Raw genomic sequence first — 24,549 nt, 5'->3', positions numbered from 1 at the left:
ACATTTCTAATATTAAAGCAACCTTCTATTTCTGTATAAATCTAACTTGGTCATGAGGAATTATATTTTTCTTTTAAAATATTGCATGATTATGTTTTCTAATGCTCTGAAATTTTTGTAAGTATGTTCATGTTTCTGATTAGCTTGTAATTTCCTTTGTGATACTTATTTTTGAATCTGCTCTCATAAAATAAATAGGAGAGTTTCTCTCTTTTTCTCTCCTCTGAGAGAGTTTGTATAGGACTGCACAGTGATCTCTTTTCTTTGAGTGTCTGGTAGAACTCATTTGCAAAAGCAAATACTATTGGTGTTTTATTCATATTATGTATTTATTTTTAAAATATGGAATTCTCATGAATTTGCATGTCATACTTGCACAGGAGCCATGCTAATCTTTTCTGTATGGCTCCAGTTTTAGTGTATGAGCTGCCAAAGTGAGCCTGCCATTTTATTTATTTTTAATGGTTATATGGCAATTCAGGTTTTCTATTTCTTCCCAAGTCAGTTTTGGCAAGTTCTGTTTACTTATTCACTTCACCTTAGTTTTTTCTTGTTTTGGGCATAAAATTGATCATAATGTTCTTATTATCTTTTTTGATCTCTGCAACATCTATATTAATATCTCCCCTTTATTATTCATAGTCTTTACTTATGTTGTTTATTCTGTTATCTTAACAAGTTTTGCCAGAACTTTTTAAAGTACTAAAGTTTGGTTTTGTTGCTCTTCTCATTATTAAATCTTTGTCTTCTGTTTCATTAATTTCTTCCTTTGTCTCTACTGTTTCCTTTCTTTAATTATCTTTGAGTTTATTTTGTTGTTCTTTTTAACTTCCTAAATTGGCTGTTTAAATCATTAAATTTCAAATTTGCTTTTAAAAATATGAGCCATTATGGCTATATATTTCCTTTTGAGTAGCGTTTTAGTGGCATCCTATATAAGCTTTGATGTGCAGTATTTTCATTGTCGTTTATTTTAAAATGTTTTCTAACATCCATAATTACTTTTTCTTCATCCCATGATCTATTAAAAAATGTTTACAACTATGTAAGAGTTTTCTTATTATTTAATTTTGGTGTAGTCAGATAATTGTTCTGTATGAAGCATATTCAGTGCCTTGAAATATGCTGATACATACTTCTTAACCTAACACATGGTCAGCTTTTTAAATATTCCATGTGTGCCTGAAAGGAATAGGTATTCTCTAGTTATTAGAGACAGTGTCCTAAGCGCTTTGTGTTTCCCAAATATTAATTACTAATTTTTTACATGCTTCGTCTTTAAATTTTGATAGAGGTATATTATACATTTTCTGCTGTAATGATTATTTGTTAATTTCTCTTTGTAGTTCTGTCAACTTTACATATTTTTGAAGCAGGGTTATTTGGTACATGCAAATTTAAAATTTATCTTTCTGGTGAACTGAACTGTTTATCAAAATATGGTGATCATATTTATCTTTAAAGATGGTATATTTGGTTGGGCGCAGTGGCTCACGCCTGTAATCCCAGCACTTTGGGAGGCCGAGGTGGGCGGATCTGAGGTCAGGAGATCCAGACCATCCTGGCTAACATGGTGAAACCCCGTCTCTACTAAAAATACAAAAAAAAAAAAAAAAAAAAAAAAAAAATTAGCCGGGCGTGGTGGCGGGTGCCTGTAGTCAGTCCTAGCTACTCAGGAGGCTGAGGCAGGAGAATGGCGTGATCCCGGGAGGCGGAGCTTTCAGTGAGCCGAGATCGCGTCACTGCGCTCCAGCCTGGGCGACAGAGCGAGACTCCGTCTCAAAAAAAAAAAAAAAAAAAGATGGTATACTTTTTGCTTATAGCTACTCAGATTTCTTTCAGTTAGTATTTGCTGAGTATATCTTTTTTTTCCTTCCTATGCTTTCAAAAATTATGTTCTTTATATTTTAAGTCTCTTGTAAAAACATTTGTTTGGATTTAAAAAACCAAGCCTGACAATCTTTGTATTTTTTTAATTGGCCAATTTATTCCATTTATATTCACTGTAATTACTGATTTATTTTCATTCATTTCTTCCATCTGTTTTTGTGCTTTAAATTTGTCCCATTTTTTTCTAAATTTCCCCCCTCTTTTCTTGTTTTAAGTTGATTTTTTTCTCATTCTCTTTCCTCCATACCATATGGAATCTCTACCTTCTGTTTTTTAAGTGATTATCCGAGGCATTTTGACATGCATATTTAGCTTTAAAAAGCCCAGTGGCAGGAGCCCCTCTCTCTCTTACTTGCCCCCCATGCTGTGCATAAGCTGGGATGAGACACCAAGCTGGGGTTCCCATGCTGTGTAGACTCTAGTACAGATTACCCTTAATGGCAAAAGCCGCAATTACTTTTGCACCAACCTACCACTTGCAGAGATTCTAGTAGGTTTAATCTTCTCCAACCCCCTTCACGGTCCCACGGCCCGTCTTTGCCCTGAGCCAGAACACCGGAAGCTATTTTAGCAGATGTTAACGGGGTTCTAGGTGTGTATAACGCGATATCTGCCGAGCAGTAAGTGTTTGTGAGAAACACCTCGTTTTCACATTTCCATCCTCAGTTCCCCTTCTCATGCTAACAGCACCTTGATTCTTCTTCAGAATTCGACCTTCCCCACTTTTTGTCCTTGTAGATTAGGTGGAGTTGACCTATTTCCCTTTGCCCTGGCTTCAGGGTTGGGCACGTGACAGTTGGTTGAGGGACCCAATCCAATGAAACCAAAGCCTGGAGCTTTTTGTTAGAATAGTAGGAAAGGGACATACTTTTCCCTTGGGTCTGCAAAGATGTTAAGATAGAGGCTTGGTCCTGCTGGTGGCTCTATGGGAAGACTCCGGCTGAGGATTACAGCGGCAATCCGAGCGGGAAGCCGAGTTGAAAGTTGGAGAAAGACAAATTCCTGAGGACATTTGAGCCCTTGGGTCCGACCATGCTTGAAGTTACTCTTAGTCTCTTCAGTTCTATGAGTCAGTTAGCTATCTCCCAGACCCCATCCTCTTTTAACTGGGTTTCTGCTACTTGCAGTTAAGAGAGTTCAGACTAATCATATTCCTAAATAAATGTCATTTGAATCTGAATCTCTTGTTTTTTACATGGACTGTGTTATAATATGTTCAGCCACCAGGGGACAGGACCCGGTTTCAGAGCTGCTTGGGTAGCTTTGCTCAGCCCCGCTCTGAGCCTCGGTTTCCTCATCTGTGAAATGAGTTAATAATAGCGACCTCACAGGGCTAATGTGAGGACAACGGATGATGAATGCCAGTGCCCCTTCCCATTTCCCTCCACTGCTTATCCTACAAATGATCAGACAGAACCACCATCTGTACGTGTCATCCTGCTATTTCTTGCATCTGTGCTTTTGCACAGATTTTTGTTATTCCCACTGCTTTAAATTCCTGTATTTTCTTCTTTGCTGGTCAATTTATCCTGTTTTTCTTTTCTTTTCTTTTTGTTGAGACAGAGTCTTGCTCTGTCGCCCAGGCTGGAGTGCAGTGGCACGATCTCAGCTCACTGCAACCTTCGCCTCCCGGGTTCAAGCAATTCTCCTCCCTCAGCCTCCTGAGTAGCTGGGATTACAGGTGCATGCCACCAGGCCTGGCTAATTTTTTTTATTATTTTTAGTAGAGACGGGGTTTCACCATGTTGGTCAGGCTGGTCTCGAACTGACCTTGTGATCTGTCTGCCTCGGCCTCCCAAAGTGCTGGGATTACAGGCTTGAGCCACTGTGCCTGGCCAATTTCTCCTGTTTCAATATTCTGTTCAGTATCATCTCCTCTGGGCAGCTGTCTCTGAGGTCTCCCAGAATTACTGGTTCCCTCCTGGCTCCTGCAGCCCCTTTGCCGAGGCACTTATGTCCTTGGGTTAGGTGTCAGCTTACTTGTCTGTCTCCTGGACTAAACAGGAGTGTCATAAAGGCAGGCATTGGATCTTTCATCATCTACCTTGTCCAAGTTTATAGTAGGTGTTCATGTGTGTTTTGGATAGTGATTCTCCTGTCTTCTAACTTCCCAAATTCACAGATGGTCAGAGGCAGTTCAGCTTCTCCCCTGCTGTCTCCGGTAGCCGGTACCCACTTTCTGGCTTTATTTCACCATCTACCTTCTCACCGCCAGCCTGTAAGAGCCTTGTGGGCAGGAACCCTTGAGGGAGACAGTGAGGGAGGTTTACCACTTCAACAAATATCTGAGCAGCAACTGCATGCTAGGAGTGAATGGGAGGAGGTGTGAGATTTGGAACCAGGAGTTCCGTGTTCTGTCTGAGCCTTCCTCATCCCCTGCTGCTGGGTCTCACACAACTCCGTCTCTCTCCATTCTTCAGTCCCTCTCCACATCTGTACAACAGGGACAGTCCTGAAGAAGAGGCTGTCAGAGCCATGAGATGAGATGGGAGAAGTGGAATGTTTTGAAATTTCAGGGAATCCTCCTTCTCTTTCTCTTCCTTTGTAAATGCTTTGTCCCTGAGGGTCCCTAAAAACTGACAGTAGATCACGCCTCTAATCCCAGCACTTTGGGAGGCCGAGGCGGGCGGATCACGAGGTCAGGAGGTCAAGACCATTCCGGCTAACACGGTGAAACCCCGTCTCTACTAAACATACAAAAAATTAGCCGGCTGTGGTGGTGGGCGCCTGTAGTCCCAGCTACTCGGGAGGCTGAGGCAGAAGAATGGCGTGAACCCAGGAGGCTGAGCTTGCAGTGAGCCGAGGTCACGCCACTGCACTCCAGCCTGGGCGACAGAGTGAGACTCTGTCTCAAACAAACAAACAAAACAAAAACAAAAACAAAAAACCGACAGTAGAGGGACTGGGTGCTGAGGCTCTGGGCTGATCCTGTACTGAACAACACACAAGAAACCCCAGACGAGAGGGTCAGTTTCACCTGCATCCTGGGAACTGGCAGGTCTCTCCTTTAAGAGGAAATGGAAGCGGAGGAGGTTGGGGAAGAGAGGGGATGGCTCCTGCCCTTGGGGCCAGCCACAACCCACCTCACAGGGGTCTTTCTCATTGCCTTAGGCTATTGCTAAAATTGGAGGCGACCCTTTTCTCTAGGCCATACTTATTTTTTGGTTGTTTTAAAATACGCCATGGTGGAAATTTCAGGACACAAATTCACCTGGAGACCAATCACAGTGTTCTTTTCATTCCCCCTTGTTTTCTGCCACAAACCAACATTACCCAATATGCCCAAATGACCACACTTCAGCCCTCTGCCCATGAAAGGAATTCTTTTCTCACGGCCTTCTCCTGGTTTTCTGGAAGTAAGCACAGAGGGTTTGCCTGCCCCCAGGGTCTGCTTTGAAGGAGACTGAGGGGCAGTGCGAATGGCAGGGATGTCCCTTCAAGGCAGGGCTCACTTCATCCGGTGTTAACAGGCAGCGTGAGCAGGTTGCTGAGCAGGCCGGGGAGACTCCCAGCAAGAGCTTTGCAAACACTCTGGGTTCGCTTTTGCACCCAATGAGGTGAAATGAACCCCGTGGGACTTACTTGAGATCAACAGTTGTCAGTCACAGGCCTTAACCCCTTTTACATTTATTCCATGACAAAGGGAAAGTGTGGGTCTGGGAGCTTTAGGCCCATAAAGGGAATTTTGATAAGGGAGCTCCTGGGACACATATCCCTGAACACTCATGAGCTATAGCCTCGGACCTGACCGGGAGGCTGTGAGAGGGAGGGGGTTGGCTGTGGCTCTAGCAGGATCCCTGGATTTGCTGGTGAATGAATAAGCGACTGGCAAGAAGTAGCATTTACTAAGTGCTCGTGTTCTGGGGCCTGAGCTGGGTGTTTTGCATCTTTTTTTCTGTTTAACTGTCTCAATGGCACGATAAAGCGAGAACAAGTGTGTGCGTTTAACAGACCATGAACGTGAGGCTCCACGTAGGTAAGGGCTGCCCCAGGTCACACAGTAGCAACGCTCAAATCTGAACCCAGGGCTATCTGACTTCAAAGCGTGCTTCTCTCCCACTGTGACATGCTGCTTCCTGTGGGGCAGACTAAATGGATTAGGCGAAACGGCACAGACGGATAATACGAGGGACACGGAGATGATCTGGGCAGGGCTGCTGGTCTCCAGCAACTTAAGGGTGATAAAATGTTTGGGTTAATTGCTGCAGTGTAAAAACAAAACTGCATGTGTGCATAACGTGAGCCTGTAAGCGAGCGTGTGCAGGTCGTTGTGCCAGTGTATGCATAGGTGTAAACTACACACAGGGGCACGTCTGCTTGCACGCAAGAGCGTGTGTGTGCTCCAGTGCCTGAGTGTGCATGGGTGTGTTGCCTGTGAGTGTGGGTGGGCGTGCACCAGCAAGATTGTATGGCCATTTCTGGCTCTGGAGTTCACAAGAGGCTCCATGGAGCAGGTGGCATTTGAGTTGGGCCTGTTGCCATGAGGGGTGTTTGGGGAGGTGGGCAAGGCTCTTCAGGCAGAGAGCAGCCTGAGCTGTGGGATATGCTCTGAGAACAGGGAATGGCCTATCTCAGCTGAAGAGGAAGAAGCATGGGGCTGAAGAGATGAGAAAGGCAGAAAGGGATTCTGTAGTCGGAGTATGAAGGTCTTGATTGAGGAATTTGTGTGTGATCTGGCAGGCACTGGGGAGCCACTGAAGGCTGTAGAGCAGGGGAGTGTCAGGAATTGAACAACAACTGGACTAAGTCTGTGACCCGGACAGCTCTTCTTCAAATTCTGTGAGTGTGTGGGGTGGTGAATACCCCAGCGGGGGAATGGGGAAGGGAGCTTGCCTCTCTGGCAAGGCATATTCACTCACTGCTGGGAGAGAGGAGGCTGCAGGGGGTGGGTCTGGGCAATTTTCATGGGCATCCTCTTTAAAGGTAAAACTTCAGGCAAAATGTGTGACTCAGCACTGTCTTTGAGCATGTAGTGTGTGCTCAGCCTGGGACGCCTCACCCCCACCAGCAGTCATGCCAGCGGGGGACTTAACAGAAGAGGGGACTGGCCTTCCCTGGGGTTGAGCGCCCTGACTGAGGTCACACAGCTGGTGAGCAGAGGGACCGGGATCCTGCCACCTCCGCTAGGTGCAAACCCTGTGCTGAGCCCTAAGAGCTACCACGGGAGGCCACCATCCGCTGAGCTCCTGCTGCACTGCGGCCCGGCTCTAGCATTTTCTATGTCTTAACTCAGTTCCTTCTCACCCCAACCCCATGGGGCAGGTGCTGAGATTCTCCCCGTCTTATAGAAGGGGAAGTTAAGGCACAGGAGAGATTAGAAGAGCCAGCAAGGGGGCCACACAGCCAGTAGGCGGCGCTGAGTGTGTTGCAGCAGGTCCCACGGAAGAAGTAAAGGTGTGGGAGCCCTACTTCCTGCGGAGCCCCTCCCCCACCCCCCTGCCATCCACTTCCTGCTGCTGGTGTGGGAGCCCTACTTCCTGCGGAGCCCCTCCCCCACCCCCCTGCCATCCACTTCCTGCTGCTGACCTAGGATTGCTGGCAATAAAACCGCAAGAGTGTGCATGGAGGAGGCCCTTAACATCCACACTGTCACTTAACTTTTACAACCTCCACATGATCGATATGACAGATATTTACCCTGTTCTTCTCTCTAACAGATGAGGGAGTCTTGGCCCAAAGAACTTCAGTCACTTGCCCGGGACTCACAGTGAGTGGTGGAACCTTGAGAAGTCCAGGGTGGCCCCACGGCAAAGTGGGGGGCTCCCTGCCTTATAAGGCACAAGGCGGAGCTCAGAGGGGGCCCAGAGTTGGCCCACACTGCTCCAGAATCGGGGTCACACTCAGGTCTCCCAAGTCCTGGACTGTGTTCACCCTGCCCTGCTGCTCGAACTTTTCAATAACTGCCACTTTGAGATGGGCTGACTTGACGTACCCTCTCCTCAAAACTGTGAAATGTTTTTTTCAAACTGAAGGAAACTCCCAGGCCCCTGCCCACTCATGCCAACGGTGGCTCACACACAGGTGATTCTCAATGTCAGTCACCATCCCTCATTACATCCCAGCCCTGTGAGGCAGGCAAAGTGTCATGCCCATTTCATAGATGGGGAAACTGAGGTTCAAAGAGGCCTGCTGTTTGCCCCTGGGCATTTGGCAGTGCCTGGCAGAGCTGGGAATCACTTGGGCTGTTGAGCGCTGTGTCTTGGGTGTAGCCCCTGAATCGCCGTGCCAGTTTCTTTGGTTTGAGACCTTTACTGCCTCTGTAGCCTCTGACTGGCTCAGGCCTTGGACCTGGGCACCTCTCAGATGGTTCCTCCTCAGCCCCTTCGAAGACTCCTCTCCCCTCTTCCTTGTTCCCTGGCCCATCCTTAAATGCTGGTGGCCCCTTCTCCTTGAGGTCTACACCCTCTACCTTAGTTTGCCGCCCCCGCAGCACTTCTAGGGCCCTCTTGCTGATGTGGGTTCGAGGAACTAATAACCTTCCGATGTCGCTGGCAGCAGGGAGGCCCCCACAGCCTGTCTAGAAAACAGTGAGGGGAAGTGTAGCACAAGGCTTCATATACCTCTCCCCTTTAGCCAGTAACTGTTTCCAGAAATTCCGTTTCTAGGGAAATAATCTGAAAGAAACAAAGTGTTCCCTGCATGAAGATGTTTATCATAGGGTGAAGAGGAGACAACAGCCAGATGCAACAATAGGGAAGGGTTTTCTCGCACCTACTCCTGCGCGAGCTGGTGACCTCTGGGGCTCACTGGGTGCCGGACACTGTTCTCCAGCCTCTATATTATTCGCTCCTTTAATCCTTGTAACAACTTTTTGAAACAGGTACTAGTAACATCCCCTTTGACAAGTGAAGAAACCGAGGCTTGGCAAGGTTAATCAGCGTGCCCAAGGTCAGCCAGCTCCCTGAAGTCTGACTCTACCAGCCTCAACCGTTACCAGGGCAGCGATGGTTAGCAGTCACAATTACCAGGTAGTTGTTGGGAGAGGGTCAACGTGCTGGGCAGCATGAGATGCCTGTCAGGTGGGGCAGGCTGGGCTGGACTTTGCAATGCAGGGAGACTGCTTGGCCCCTGGCCCTGGCTTGTCTGTGTCATCGGCACGGGCCCCGCCACTCAGGCAGCAATGGCAGGTGAGGGCAGAGACAATTTCTGAAGTCCCAAACAGAAACGGTGGAGAGAGTGTCAATGTGCATTAGGTTTGCAAGAGCCCCTGTGAGCCGTTCCCCACCACCCAGGGCGGAGGTGGCACCACCTGGGGAGTGGGGTGGTAGGCTGAGTCAGATGCTAGGCTGGGCCCTGCTTCCTACCCCCAACACTCTCCTGTTGGGTGAAAACCCAGATTGCAGAGGAGCTGGGGTCACTGGAAGGTGAGTTTGGGGGGTCTGAAAGCACAGAGGCTATGCTCCACTTCCCATCTAGAGGCTCAGGACAAGGCTGTCTCAGAAGAAGGGGCCCCTGTAGGGAAACAGAAATAGCAGCTAGGAGGCCTCATGCTGCACCCCAGTTCCTCTTCCCTCTCCTCCACAGGGGCTGCAGGAGATCGTCAAAATCTCGCAGAGCCTACGGTGAGCCTGAGCACATGGCTGAGCCTTGGGGACTGCCTGCTAGGGTGTCCTAGGGGTGGGGGCCCATAGCAGAGGTCAAGGCCTGCAGGGGGATGTAGCTGGCTTTGGATAGTGCCAGGGAGAGCCCAGGAGCCGGCCGACTATGTCCACGCAGGTGCCATGGATAGAGAAGCTGACAAGACAGGTCTGGAGTGGCCCAGAGAATGCCACTGGGGCCAGACAGCCTCCGGGGACTTACACTGGGGGGATGCAGGTGGGGAGGGGAGAGAAGCCTGTGCGGACTGCATGCCGCTTCCAAAGCCACCATGTTTACTACTGGAAGTGACTGAGCTCCCTGACCTGGAAAATTTAAGTTTTTCCATCATCTGTGAAGTGGTGGCCTATGAGGTCCCGGAGCAGAATCAAACAAAGTATCTTACACCTGGGCACAGCCAGGTGTGTGCGCCAAACTCCACTCCTGGGGCAAGGGCACTCACTCAATTGGTCCTTCCCCAGCCCTGGGAGGGAGGCACTGGAATGATCAGCCCCATTTTTCAGATGAAGAAGACACAAGAGTTTGAGAGAGAGGAAGTCACTCGCTCCAGGTCAGCCAGCCAGCAAATTGGGGAGGTCAGCCTTCAGAGCTCTGGCAACAGACCACTGCCATGTCATAAATAGCTTCCCAGCTTGCAAGAGTGTCTGGTAAGGGACGAGTGAATGGGGGAGACGGCAGGAAACTCAGCAGCCACAAAAGGGAGAGACGTGCAGCCTGTTCAGGAACGAACACCAGGTGGAACAAAAGCGGGGCAGAACAAGAGCATGTGCATCCTCTTACCACCATGATATTAAGGCCATGTCTGCACCCGGACCAAGATGGGAAGGGAGCACAGAGCTGTGACTTCAGGGACTAGGAAGGATGGCAACAGACATGGGGTTCTCTATGACTTTCCATTTTATCTTCCATTTTCACAGTAAGTTTTAAAACTCTATGTCTCCAGATTCAGCATGAGAAGGAGAAGTTCCTTGAATCCTCTGGGCACTGGGGACAGCCAGGCCACCCACCCTGGGTAACAAAGGGATGTGGTCAGTCCTCACGTGAGGAGGGACTGAGTGTCCTCCATGGACCTGCGACGTCCCGTCTGTGAGGTCCTCGCTACTTTCTGCAAATTTCTACATGGATCAGAGACAGGAGAAGCAGGCACACTGATGGTTGTCTAGCACCACGTGCCAGTTTTTGGCAGTCGGGACCACCTCGACTTCCTATCTCCAGGCAGGGTGGGGAGGGAATGGTCCTTATGCCCCAGGAGAGCCTCAAGGGCTGTGCACACCCTGCAATGCAGGCACACCCCCTTCCACCCTCTGAATGCTCTGCCACAAACAGCCACTGCGAGCGTAATGAAGCCCCCAAAACAGGGAGCCCTGTGACTCACCACTGCTGCTTCAGGGACAGGGACAGCTGCCAGAATTCTTAGCTCTCTTTTACAGATGGGGAAATTGGGACTCAGAGAGGGATGCGATCTCTCCAAGCTCACACAGCCAATCTGTGGCAGGGGAATGAGAAAGTCTGGTCTGGTCTCCTCTCCCCATGGCTGGGGCTCTCTCTGCAGTCCCGCCATATGCCCAGCCTGCACCCTCACCTGCCCCTGGCTCCCGGACTGGCAACTCAAGTCGTGACAAGGACACGCTTTACTGAATTTGCCTCCACACTTCGAGCGACTCATTAGTATAAAAAACACGTTCCTCACCACCCTTGCCAGAAGATTCTTGACACAACACAGTTGGGGGGTTGGCACGCTCTCTCCGTTGTTAAGTATTTATATATAGTTAGCATTGGAATGGTCCCCGGACACCGATCCAAGTCTCCCGTTTTCAGATGGGGGGCACCAGGCTTAGGGTCAGGACCCCCCTGGAACAATTCAGTAGCACAGCTGAGACATAAATCCACAGAGCCTGCCCTGAACTTTCCAGCTGCTCCTTGGCAAATGGGCCATGGGGAAAAAAAATAAATAAAGGCTGCCACTTACTAAGCATTTGCTCTGTGCCAGGCACTTTGCATAAATCGGTGCTAAATCTTATCCTAATTCTCTCAGGGAGGCATTTTTATCCCCATTTTGCAGATGAGCAAGCTGAGGCTCAGAGAGGGCAAGCCACCTGCCCAAGGTCACAGAGCCAGGGGCTGGAAATGGCACACATTTCTTCCCCCACGCCAGGGTTGGCAAATGATAGCCCACAGGCAAATTGAGCCCACCATCTGTTTTTGTTGAAATGGTTGAAAAATAATAGAATAACATTTCGTGACCCTGTGAAAATGATATGCCGCTCAAATTTTTGTGTTCATAAATATACAGTTTTATGAGAACACAGCCATCTCCATCCATTTATGTACGGGCTGTGGCTGCTTTCACCCTACAAGGGCAGAGTTGCAGCACTGCAACAGGGATTGAATGGGCTGCACAGCCTCAAATATTTACTATCTGGCCCTTTGCAGGAAAAGCTTTCTAACTCCTGCCTTTTGCTGGGCTGTCTCCTGAAGGGTCTCAAAAGTATGCAGCCCCCATACGGTTGTGTAGGCCGTTTTCTGCACAAAAGCATCAGGTGAAGGGGTCAAGGGCCTGCAATCAGCCCTCCATCTGCTTGCCAGGCTGTGCACCCTGGGGCCGGGTCCCCTGGAGGAAGGGCCTTTTCCTCATTTGTTCACCTTTCTGTGCTCCTTTTTTTTCCTCTTTTTTCTTTTTTTTTTTGAGATGGAGTCTTGCTCTGTCACCTAGGCTGGAGTGCACTGCAACCTCCGCCTCCCAGGTTCAAGCGATTCTCCTGCCTCAGCCTCCTGAGCAGCTGGAATTACAGGCACATGCCACCACGCCCAGCTAATTTTTGTATTTTTAGTAGAGATGGGGTTTCACCATGTTGGCCAGGGTGGTCTCAAACTCCTGACCTTAGGTGGTCCACCTGCTTCAGCCTCCCAAAGCGCCGGTATTACAGGCATGAGCCACCACGCCCAGCTGCTGTGCTCCTTCTTAAGGGTACAAATGTACTAGCAGTGGCCCCAAAGTCATGGTGCCCCTTCCCGCCCCATCACGGTCCCTGGGAAGGCAGCGCCTTCAGACTTGCTCAGAGGGAGTCAGGAGGTGTAGATCAGGGCAAGGGCAGGGCAGGGGAGGGGAAGGAGGGGTTCACAGGTAGAAGCCAGAGCCTCCAGTGGCTTCCAGTCACCATCCCCAGACCCATGCAGGAAGGTTCTCTACCTTTCAATGACTCCTGGGGGGGCCACGATTTATTCTCCTTGACTTTTGAGGCTGTAAAGGGCTTCCCACCTCCTCTCTGCTCTCCTTCCCCTGACTTCCTCTCCAGGAGTGGGAGGGGCTCTCACTCCCCAAACTCTCTGAAGAGACAAAGAGGAAGAGGATTAACTGTGAGCTTGCGCCGTTGCTCCGCGTGGCCGCTGTGCAGAAGTGCAGGCCCTGAGAAGCTGGGCGGGCAGGGATTTGGGCTCCGGTGGCCCACGATGCAGCCTCGAGCTCTCCACCCAGGGCCTGCAGAGGCCACGAGCTGCCCTAAAGCCCAAACACTTGGGGAAGGAAAAATGGGCCCTTGGATGGAAGAAAGGGAAGGAAAGAAGAAACAGACGGGAGGGAAAAATCACAGCAAAAAGGATGGAAGAAAGGGACGAAGGAAGAAAAGGCGGAAAATAAAGATAGCACCGTGGCAATGTTATGCTAAGTGAGGGGAGCCAGGCACAGAAGAGCACCTGTTCCATGAAATGTCGCACAGGCAGATCCAGAGAGGCCGAAAGCAGATGTGTGGCCACCTCGGTGTGAAGGTGCAGGGAATGGAATGCAGGGAGCGTGGGGGTCAGCTCAGAGGTGCAGGGTTTCTTTTGGGGGGCGATGAAATGCTCTAAAACGGATTGTGATTGTGGATGCACAACTCCATGAATATACTAGAAATCACCGAACTGTCCACTTTAAACAGGTGAATCCTATAATATGTCAAATGTAGCTTGATAAAACTGTTATAATAAAATGGAAAGAAAGAAAAAGGCAGGCAGGCAGGCAGACAGACAGGAACAAGAAAAAGAGATAGATGGTGAAGAATGAAAATTCTCGTTTGCTGAAGTACCTGTCACATGCCAGGAATGATGCTAAATGTCTGCGCCCCTTACACCTTTTCTGATTTTCCATGGAAGCCTGATGATTATCAGCATTTTACAGTAAGGAAGCTGCAGCTCAGACTGGAGAGTGACTTGCCTGAGGTTATCAAACCTGTAAATGGTGGGGTCATGACTCATACTAGGCAGACCCACCCTCCAACACCCCAGGAGAGCACCCCCAGCAGCTGTGAGATGGGGCAGCAGCTTCACAAGGCAGCCAGCAGGTTCCCGAGTGGCGGGGCCAGCTGGGGCCCCTGACTGAGGGGTGAGCTGCCCTGGGTGTAATGCAAAGTGCCCTCATAGAGGCCGGGCAGGAACGCTGAAACCATGTGCTAAAGGGAGCATTTCACTAAGCTGGATGTATAAGTTAACAAGCTGGGGCTCTTGAAGGGGTGAACACATTCAGACCCTTAAGGAAACTGATCTTCTGGGCAACAGCTCTTCTTCAGAAGTGTGTGTATCAGACACATGGTTGCAGCCTCATCTTCTGAGATTGGATTTGGAGCAAAAGACAAAGTCAGCCTTGCTCCTCAAGCTGTGCCCCTGACTTCTGGCCAAACCAGGACACGCCGTGGTGATGCTGTGGATGCAGTCCAGATTGTTGGGAACTCCGGATTCCCATCCTGACTCAGAAGCTCGCTGTCTGTGCTATTGGGCAGAAGTTGCACCACCTTCCCGGGTTCATCTGTGCTGGAGTTGGAGAGGGGTTAGTCTGTTCCCACCCCGAGGTTCTATGATTCAGAGCTGGTACTGGATTCTGCCAGGAAGCCTGCCTCTGATGCCAGTATTTGGAGGGAGACTTATTGTGACATCCAAGCTAAAAAGGGGAAGCAGGAATCTCTGAGTTCTTATGAGGTTTCTGGAACTTCCCTCTTACAGATGTGGTTTCCTAATCTCTACAGTGGGGGTGGGTTCACTTCTCAGGGTTCCTGGGGGCCTATAACAAGACATCCACTCATTCATTTATTCAATCAGCAATATTCCTGGGCCTGTTCTGTGCCAGGCACAGTGCCACGTGTTAGGGTCCAGTAGTGAACAACACAGACAGGGACCTGTCCTATGGAGCTTATGATCTAGGGGGAGCAGACGTTAAACCAATAGGATAAGTCAAGAGGGGGAAGAAGGGGGCCTGGGCTGAGGGGAGCCTGCATGGGGTTAGACACCATGTGGGCTGAGGGGGGCCAGAGGGGCAGGAGAGGAGGTCGTGGCAGGGCAGGGCCTTGGAGACAGGGACAAGAATTTGGTGTTTTACTCTAAGCAATAGGAGAAGTGGAGTATAATCTAATTTATGCCTGAAAACCTCTCAGAGGGAAGGAGAGCAAATTCAGAGAGCTAGTCAGGGGCCAGTTGGGATGCTGGGCTGATCAGGGGACAGAAGAAGAGCTGGAAGGAGTGGGGAGGCACCAGCTGTGACTGCAGCCCTCCAGGCATCAGGAGTATTGAAGCCACAGGCAAAGGCCCAGGGACTGTGCAGGCATGAGGACGGGCCACACCCGGAGACTGTGATAGCCCTGGTGCTAATGAATATTATCTCCTGCCTTGGGAGATTACCATGAACAAGAGAATGGGTGGGGAAAGGGCTCAAAGAGACCTCGGCAGGGGTCCAGAAACACAGGGTTCTCCTCCCAGCCTCTCCTGAGCTTGCTTCACACCTCAGACGGGTCACTTGCCTCCCTGTGCCTCATTTTCCCTATCTGGTATCTGTAGGGCTAGCACTGGGGTGATTGATAGTCAAAAACAGGGCCAAGTTCAAATCCAGACAGCATTTCGTCCTAGAGTCTAGGCTTTGGGATCAGAGAGACTCGGGCTCAAATCCTAGCTCTGCCACTCATTAAGGCTGGCGGCCCAGGCCAGCTCCTCTGTTTCTGGGAGTCCCCTGCTGGCGGGGGCCACGCCGTGACAACGCCTGCTGTAGAGTAACATTCCTATGAGAAGAGGGCCTCAGCCTTTCTCACTGCTCTACTGCAAACAGTGCTGGCAGGTGGCAAGTCCTTGGTAAATGCTTCTCACCGAGCTCTGGGGGGTTTATTCCGGCTGGGGCAGAGGATGGTGGCTGGGCCTGGGGAGGTGGCAGGAAAGGCAGCAGGACGGGGGGCGGGGACCAAATCAGGACGGGCCAGAGGGTTGGGACTTGTGGGAGGCTGAATAATGGCCCCCAAATGTGTCCACATCCTAATCCCTTGAGAATGTTACCTTACACGGCAAAAGGGACTTTGCAGATTCGATGACGTTATGGAATTTGAGCTGAGGCTCGAGAGTAGCGTGGGTTACCCAGGCGGGCCTCCGTGCAATTGCGAGTGTCTTTCTAACAAAGGAGGTAGAGGGAGAGAGCTGACTACAGCAGAGCAGAAGGTGACGTGACCTTGGAAGCAAAAGGCTGGAGTGATGTGAGAGGGGCCCTGAGCCAAGGCATGCAGGCTGCCTATAAGTGGGGAAAGGTAAGGAAAGGGAGGCTCTCTGGAAGCCTTCAGAAGGAACCAGCCCTGCTAACACCTTGATCTCAGACATCTGGCCTCCTGAACTGCAACGGAATAACGTGTGTTGTGTTTGGCCACTAGGCTGGTGGGGATGCGTTATGGCAGCCACAGGAAATGGACACAGGGCTACCTATGTGCAGGCGGCCGTGGGAGGCAGAGGAGGGTCCTGAGCAGGGGCACTACACTGAGATTCATAATTTAGGGAGCTCACTGTGAGTGATGGAGCAGACAGGGAGCGGCTGGGAGCAGGGGTATCTGAGAGGAGGCAGGGGAGAGGTGATGAGGGATGGACAGTAGGGGTCAGAAAGGGGCGGATGGTGTCTGCCCACAAGGCAGCCAGCAGGTTCTCAAATGGTGGGACCAGCCGGGGTCCCTGACTGTGGGGTGAGCTGCCCTGAGTGTGCTGCAAAGAGCACTCATAGAGGCTGGGCAGGAACATTGTGGGGTGGCTGCTGGTTGGCCACAGGGAAGGGAGGACCAGCCAGCTTGGCCACTCTATCTTCTGGAGTCACCCCTTGGCCGACGGTGCCCCCACCCCACCCAGGGCAGGCTGGCTCCATTCCCTTCGGAATTCTTGGCTCAGGCAGACAGCCCAATCTTGGCAGTGATAACGGCTCTGGGTCAGTGCGGGTTTGTCCCCAGACGGAGAGCTGGAGGACATGCTATCAGCCAGCAGGGAAACTGGCAGCCGAGCTTATCGAGGGACACACGAGGCCCTGATCGCCCTGGCAGTCTTGGTGGGAATATCAACCTCTGGCTGTTCTTGGCTCCCTCCGCCCTCCATGCCCTCAACCACAGTGTGGGGCCCTCTGACTGGCTCCCCCACCCTTCTCTGCCAAAGCCCTCTGCCCCTGCTCCTGGGGGCTGGAGGACAGACCACAGCCGTGATCTCCAGGAGCATGGGCTCTGGACTCGGATCTGGAGGCCCTGCCTCCACGGCTGCATGCATGACCCTGGGAGGCATCACCTCTCTGCTGGCCCTGGTTTCTTCACAGCCCCCCACCCAGGGTGCCCAGGAGGATCAGAGCAGGAGATGGACACTCATACCCTGCAGCATGCCGGGAGCCCGGAGGACAGTCTGCGGTAGGCGCTGCTATTTCTGTTGTTGCTCAGATCGCAACTTTGGGTTGTATCCCTTGGGGCAGTTTACTTGACTTCTGTGTGCCTCAGTTTTCCCACCTGTAAAGTGGAGATTAAGCAAGTCCCTGCTTCACAGGGTTGTGTGGAGGATGAAGTGAGGCCCTGAGTCTCAAGGGTCCAGCCCTGCCTTGGATGAAAGGGTCTTTCTCGTTTACATTTAAAAGCTCAGAGGTCTCCTCTCTGGGATGGGCTCCCGGGCCCATGCGCCAGCCCCATCTGGGCTTCAATCCTTGGCATGTGTGGCTCTGAATCTGACCAGTCAGCTTCTTAACTAGACCATGAGCAATTGCAGGTGGCCGAGGGTGGCACAGGGTGGAAGATGCTCTATCTCACTTTGTGCCCTTAGCACTTGGTGCAGGGGTGGGAGTAGGGTGCCCCTGAAGAGCAACTAATGCCTAGAAACAATGTCAGACATCTGAAACGGGCCAGTAGTGGATGCTCAATGAATGTTAGCTATTGTTGTTAAGTGCTTATTGAATGAATAAGTTCCCTTAAGGACTCAACTGAAAAGGCGGCTTATTAACCCAGGGCTCAAACAAGTAACGGCAGCACAAAGTGATATACAAGACTAAACCCAAGAGTGGCAACCACCTTCTAGCTGAACCACATCCCTGTATTTTTTTATACTTTGTGAACTAAGTCAGCTTTGCACTCCAGCTGCCTCCTGAATAAGAGATTGCGCAAGGATATGGTAGGTGGGCGTTTTACCCATCAGGACTGGAAGCAGAAGTTTCCAGGTGTGCACTTGGAGGGTGGATTTGAGGGGCAGGGTCCAGGGCCTGAGGCCACAGTTCAGTGCAGGAGCAACCAGGCTTGCTTCAGATGAACAGTGGTGAAGGAGCAGAGGGCCCAGGACCCAAGTCTATGGAGGGACACTCCACCCCTGGGAATGGGGGTGGCAGCTGCAAGGACCAGAGGGAATATATAGGGTTCTCACTAGGCAGTTTTGCCTCCACAACTCCAGAACCTGGAGCCCTTGTTGGTGGGTCTGCAATATCCACGCAAGCTTTTCTTGAGTCTGATGCTCAGCGCTCCAGCGTGGACTTATGTCCTATTGGGAGATGGCAGAGCATGTTCATGTCCCTTCGCTCATGTGAGCTTCAGGCAACTCTGGAGGGCAAGTAGGAAGCCCGGTGAGGGAAGACCAACTCTCTATGAGATGAGGAAACTGAGGCCTGAGATGGGGAGGAACTTGCTTAAGATACAAGTTGAGTGATGGCAGAGCTGAGACCAGGGCTGTGCCATTGATTTTCTGTAACTTCATCACCATAAACCCAAAAAATCTCATTTCTACATCCCAAGTATTCATCATAATTCCTGGCATGTGGTAGGAATTGGATGAATGTTTGCAAATGAATGAATGAACAAATGAATGAATGAATGGGTCAGTTCCACAGACCAGCATTCTGGAAGGCAAAGCCATGGTCTGTGGGAAGAGAAAGGAAAGCAACATTTATTGAGCAACTTCTATGTGCCAGGTATCCTCTGAGCATTCTTTCATTTGCTCCTCTCAGAAGCTAAAGCCCAGACCAGTAAGCTGTCTCTCCTCACAGCGAGCTTCCTCGGTGCCACTCAGGTCTTTGGTGTGGTTTCCCTTAAGATCCTGCATTGGCTTTTTCACCAGTGAATTTATCCAAATCTCATTCTGATTCTGTACATCTTTTCCACCTGGTGCCCTCTGGGAGGGGAAATCCTGTTGTCCTCCCTTGCATCTCCCGCACTCTGAACATCCCAGAGTCTGCAAGCTTTTAAGATCTATGGCCTCCTTGATTTTGCTTTCCTCTCTTTCCTCTCTCATGAGTCAGTGCCACAACCCCCTCGTCTACAGTCTCATCCTCTGGTCCACATCTTAGGGGTACCCAGAGCCCTCTTTCCAAAGCACAGATCTGCTTAAGTTACCCTTTCCCTTGCTTCTAACTCTTTCACCTTTCCTAAAATCTACAGTATCATGCCCAAACTCAGCCGCCTTCAAGGCCCCACCTTTCTGACTCCACTGGCCTCTTTCCCCACCGACTTACACCCCCCACGGTAAGAGCTGATGCATAGCAGGTGCTCAATAAATGCTGAACTGAGCTGAGTTTCTCATTTAACCCCACAACAGGCCCGTCAAGTGGCAGCATTGGTGACATGGTTACTTGAGTGCTATCCTGGAGGGGTTGGTTGAACACTTACAACTCCTCAGTGGCAGTCAGGCTTCAAACATAAGACTTCTAATTGTAAGGACCACGTAGCTGGGAAAAAGGGCTTGCGAGTTCCGAAGTCAGGTGACCGCTCTTCAGGCCCCAGCTGTGCGGCCCTTGCCAAGTCCTCTGAGAATTTTAATGTGCTCCTTTTAAAATGGAGCTAAGTTCTACCTTTGGGGGCCGTTGGGAGGATTAAGCAAGAGGGTGTTTACAAAGTGCTCATGAAGAGTTCCTAGAACATAAACCAGCACCACCTAAACAGCAGCTCCCTTAATCATTCCCATCAGTAGCATCCCCTCCCATTGCCCCCATCCTGTGCACCAATGGCTAGGGCTATTACCTGTCTGTGGCTCCCTGGGGGGCCGTGACTTCTGTCCCACTCCACACCTGCAGCTTCAGGGGTTTCTCTTCCTGTTGCCTGGGTTCTCGGCTTTGGGTCCTGGACAGCTGAGAGGCGTTGGACCTCAGAGAAGTTTTGTGGGAGTTGCGGTTGGCCAGCCTGCAGCAGAAGAGCTGTTGGTACCCGGTGCGGAAGTCTCTGTTCAGCGCAGCATACAGGATGGGGTTCAGGGCTGAGTTGGCATAGCCCAGCCACAGAACGATGGCTTCTAACACCTCATTGATGGCATCATCCCCTCTCAGCCCACGGTACACAAACGCGGTGAAGTAGGGAAACCAGCAGATGATGAAGGCCCCCATGACGGCGGCCAGTGTCACTGTGGCTTTGTGCTCCCTGATGGTGGCTGCCTTCCAGGAGCTAATGTGATTGATCCTCTTGGCCTGATCCCGGGCGACCTTGAAGATGCGGTAGTAGGTGATGCACATGATCAGTAGCGGGAGGTAGAAGGTGACCAGCCCATCCACCAGCCCGTACACTTCATTGACCTGGACTTTGCACTTAGAGGTGGTATGATTGCCCTTGCTGGTCTCGTTCCTACTGTTCCACCCCAGGTGGATAGACAGAAAGGACAGGGTAATGGAGATGACCCAAATTAAGACCAGAGAGATGGCGACCCGAACTGGGGTGACCAGCACAGGGTACCGCAGTGGGTCCATGACAGCGCAGTACCGGTCGAGGCTGATCATGAAGAGGTTAAGAATGGAGGCTGTGCAGAGCATCACATCCAGGCTGGTGTAGATATTGCAGAAGACCTTGCCAAAGCTCCACTTGCAGGACAGCTGGTAGATGGCAGAGAAGGGCAGCACCAGGAGGCCGAGGAGCAGGTCAGTGATAGCCAAGGACACGATGAAACAATTGGTCAGGTTGCGGAGCCGGCGGTTCAAGCCCACGGCCAGACAGACGACCACATTGCCAGCAACGGTGATGAGGATGAGGACCGCAAGGACCACGGTGATGGTGATCTTGCATGCGGTAGAGTCCAGGCAAAAGGAAGAGGCTGTGCCATTGGGTGCCATCCTGGGACTCTACGGCTCAGTCCCCTGATCAGGGCCCCTGGTTGCTTCTTCTCTGCTCCCAATGTGACAACTATGCCAACCACTGGACTCCAAGCTCCCAACAGATCCAAAATGTGTCCAGTTTTTTTTTTTTTTTTTTTGGCCAGGGGGTGGGGAAGGCTTCAGTGACCGACTCTGGGCTGCTTTTCTAGAAATAAATTAAGCAACACCTTCTAAGGTGTTGGGAATGAATATGAATGAAGAAGAGAGAAAAGCAAGGCCTCGAAGCCAGGTTCATGGATCAAACTCCAGTCCTCAGACGGTCCCCTGAAGAGCTAGCTTCCTCCCGGGGCTGGGGTAGGTCTCCGCTTCCCAGGTTTTGCATAGAATCCGAGGCACTGTCTGGCGGTGGCTTTGGTGTCATGCAGGATGGGTCATGTGGAGACGCAGCTGTATCCCTCTCCATAGCTGGTGCCTGCTCCCATCTGCGTGATGGAGTCAAGTACTGGGGATCTCCCTCTCTGGAGTCAGTGGAGGGCAGGAGCTGAAAAGGCAAAGGTTGGATGTTAAGCACCTTGAAACCAGATAGAAAGCATGACCCAATTCAAGATGTGTCCTTCTACTAGATCTCAACCTCTTGGCAAGACCCCAGGAAGTATGGGACCAGTTTGGATACTTCTTTTTGGGAGGGACTTGGGCAATCAGGATACATACTGGGGAGGCAGAAGGGAGGCAGGATGCAAGGGGCTGGACACTGAGACTCGTGAGAAAGAGTTGGAAAGGCTGGAAGTGCTTGTACTGAGAAAAGAAGGATCTAGACACAGACTTTCAGCTCCACAAGAAGAAGGCCTGCATCTGTTTGTTCTCTGCTGGTTCCTGGTGCCTGGCCCCACAGATAGACAGTAAGCATCTGACAAATAAAGGATAAAATGAATGAACGAATAAACAAATGTAATGAACCTACTCCTCTGAAGTGCTGAGAACCGTATCTGGTGCTGCTGTTTGGCAAAATGTCATCATACTCTAAGGCGGTGGCCGACAAACTTTTTCAGAAAAGGGTCAGGTAATAAACACGTTCTGCCTCACAGCCTGTGACGGCTCGGCTCTGCCTTTGCAGTGCGAATGCAGCTATGCAGATGACGTGCCGACAGAAGAGCGTGGCTGCACTCCAACAAAACTTCAGTAATGAACACTGAAATGTAAATTTCATATCATTTTCACGTGTCATAAAAATCTCCTTTTTTTGATTTTTTTCCAAAATTTAAAAATGTAAAAACCATTCTTAGCCACGGGCTGTACAAAGCCAGGCAGAGGGCCAGATTTAGTCGGCAGTTCGTCACCTGTCATCCACGCCACCCCTGCTCCGAACGCATCTCTAAATCTTACTGGTCTTACTTGGCAGAACACGTGATCCCACATCCAGGTCAGCAGGGACAGAACTCACTCATTCCTTCTAATGGTTGCATAACAGTCTGTGGGGAGGCTCGCCATGAATAGGTTTATCCTATCATCCCCACATCACCCTCTCACGGGCATTAGGGTGGTTTCTCCTTCCTCCCTTCCTCCCTTTGCACTATTGAAGTAGTGCAAACACTACGTCAATAAAGTAACTGCATGTGCAATGCCTCTTGATTAAATAAGAGCCCCTGGTCACTAGGTAATCTCCAAGGCTCCCTCCCAGTGGTGGCTGTATATGATTCCAACTGGCGAGAAACAAGCTGAGGCCCTGTTCCACGCCCCAGTCCTTCCCTACCAGCTCCTCCTGGTTTTTCAGAGAGCAGGCAATCTCCTGAGCTCTGAGTGTGTGCAGAAATCGAGTTGATGGCGGAACCCCCTCTCAGAAGCAAGCTAATCTCCATAAAACATAAATTAAGCCTCTCCCAGGCTCTTGCCTGGAGCGGTTTGCAACCTGAATATGAGAAGCATCATTTAATCATAACGATTGTGTTCGTGCAGGGATCAGGGTTCCCGATCACCTTCTGCCACGCTCCCTGGCTCAGCCACCAGTCCTGGCAGCTGAACCTCCGGGTACTATTTTTAGCAGAGCTTTTCATTACATAAATAGCCCAAACAGCATGGGTCTCACCGCCACACTTAATTAACTTTGGAGGGGGTAGCAATAAGGGTATTTTTTTTGGAGAATCCCTATTTCTCATCAAAGTTTTTCTGAGTTACCACAACAGCCGGGTATAGGTATTTTGGCATCAGGCTGACATTTGAGTTCATGTTTGGATGAGGGGTCTTCAAATCTGAGTGGACCAGCCTCGCTTATAATTAGAAAATCCTTTCCTTCTCTCCTCTCCCGCCCCTCCTTCCCTTCCTCAGTCCTTTTCAACACATATTTCTTTGAAAACCCGCAATGTGTCAGATGCTACTCCAGGTGCTGGGGGGACAATGATGACCAAAACAGCTATGAGTCCTTTCTTCGTAGAGTTTTCAAAGAAGCACCACTTCTGCTGTATTCCTATTTAAAGCCCAGCTCCCGTAAGTTCTGGTCACCTTTCTCGAGGGCAGGGGATTTTGTACGGCGCTCTCTCTCCCTCCCATCCTCTCCTGTCCCATGTGGGCAGAAGGATTGCCCTAGAGGGCCACGTCATCCCCTTATGGAGCAACCTTCAATGGGTTCTCTTTGCCTGTGAGGAAGAATCATGTCATCCTTGTCACCATCATTGTCACCATCATAGCTAACAAAAAATAGTCTCTCAAACTGTCCTTTCAAACTTCCAAAGTGATGACAGGCTTATTCCAGTAAGCCAAGTATCCCTGAGGTGTACAGAAAGGGCCAAAAATCAGGGCCACCACACACCTGAGCCCCTCCACCAGGAAGTGACTGCTGCTGACTGTTTGGTATGTGGGGGCCTCCCGGGTTTCTCATGCCTCTGCATGCACAATGGGCACACACTGGGCACTGTCCGCACACAGCATACATGCTACTCAGCAACTGCCTCTCCTTCACTTCTTGTAAAATTCCCAATATGTAATGGATGGCCCTCTAGGTCACTTAGATCGAAGCCATTCTTTAGGGAGCCCAGCCTGTGGCAATGCACCTGCTCTCATGAGGATATGTGCATAAGGATGTCCGTTGGCAGACGTGCAATGGCAAGAATGGAAAACAACCTAAGCTGCCAACTGCAGGGGGAAGAAGGTTTAATGAACCACGGCACAACTGTCCTGCTGGATCGTCCTGGGCAAAGCGATACCACGCATAGCAAACAAAATATCACTGAATCCTCACGACCCCACGAGTGAGGAAAACCATGTCTCCATTTAACGGTTGAGGAGACTGAGGCTCAAAGAGGCCAGGTGATGTCACACCCCTAGAAAGTGGCAGAACCTGGATTCAAATTCAGGTCAAACTCCTTTGGCCTGTACTTAATACCCATTCTTTGATCAGACTTCAACCTGTCTTTCCAACAGGGTCTCATCCAGCACTCCAGCATCTGCCTGTTAATTTCACAGACACTCAGGCAACCGAGCATGTCCCCAGATGCAGCACGCCTTCTCCCTCCTTCCTGTGCCTTTGCATCCCCTATGCCTGGTGTGTCACTCTTTCTTGTATTCACTTCAACCACTCTCCTTTCAAGGCCCAGCTCAGGTAACTGTCTCCTTGAGTCCTCCTAGATGCCTAAAAGCAGGAGTAATCTCTCTGCACTTTGTACCGAGTTAGATTGTACAGCACCTGCTGCCTTGGAGTGTTGATCTGGCTCTGTGGCATTTAATTCTGAAAAGTGCCAGGCCTATTCTGATTCTGTGCCTTTGCACATGCTGTTTTC

The 24,549-nt window shown here is 50.5% G+C and overlaps 1 protein-coding gene and 1 non-coding gene across 6 annotated transcripts in view; both read right to left on the bottom strand.

Annotated features, from left to right (window-relative positions):
• HRH2 (histamine receptor H2) overlaps window positions 1-24,549 on the bottom strand; it is a 52,675-nt gene that overhangs the window by 6,411 nt on the left and 21,715 nt on the right. For 2 of the 5 annotated variants that reach the window (XM_009450086.4, XM_009450087.5), the window contains exon 2: window positions 19,722-21,320. In XM_009450086.4, coding sequence (XP_009448361.1) covers window positions 19,722-20,797 — 1,076 coding nt within the window. In that variant the 5' untranslated portion in view covers window positions 20,798-21,320. Of the gene's footprint in view, window positions 1-12,676; window positions 12,814-12,837; window positions 18,625-19,717; window positions 21,321-24,549 lie in introns of those variants that run through there. The other 3 variants (XR_010156807.1, XM_054684081.2, NM_001009124.1) reach the window with 3 other exon arrangements.
• LOC112209291 (U6 spliceosomal RNA) lies at window positions 336-442 on the bottom strand. The gene has a single exon (XR_002944040.1). It is a non-coding gene; the product is annotated as a U6 spliceosomal RNA (small nuclear RNA).

Source organism: Pan troglodytes, chromosome 4, assembly GCF_028858775.2.
Source record: "Pan troglodytes isolate AG18354 chromosome 4, NHGRI_mPanTro3-v2.0_pri, whole genome shotgun sequence".
Classification (NCBI taxonomy): domain Eukaryota; kingdom Metazoa; phylum Chordata; class Mammalia; order Primates; family Hominidae; genus Pan; species Pan troglodytes.
This window is presented reverse-complemented; position numbering and strand designations above follow the sequence as displayed.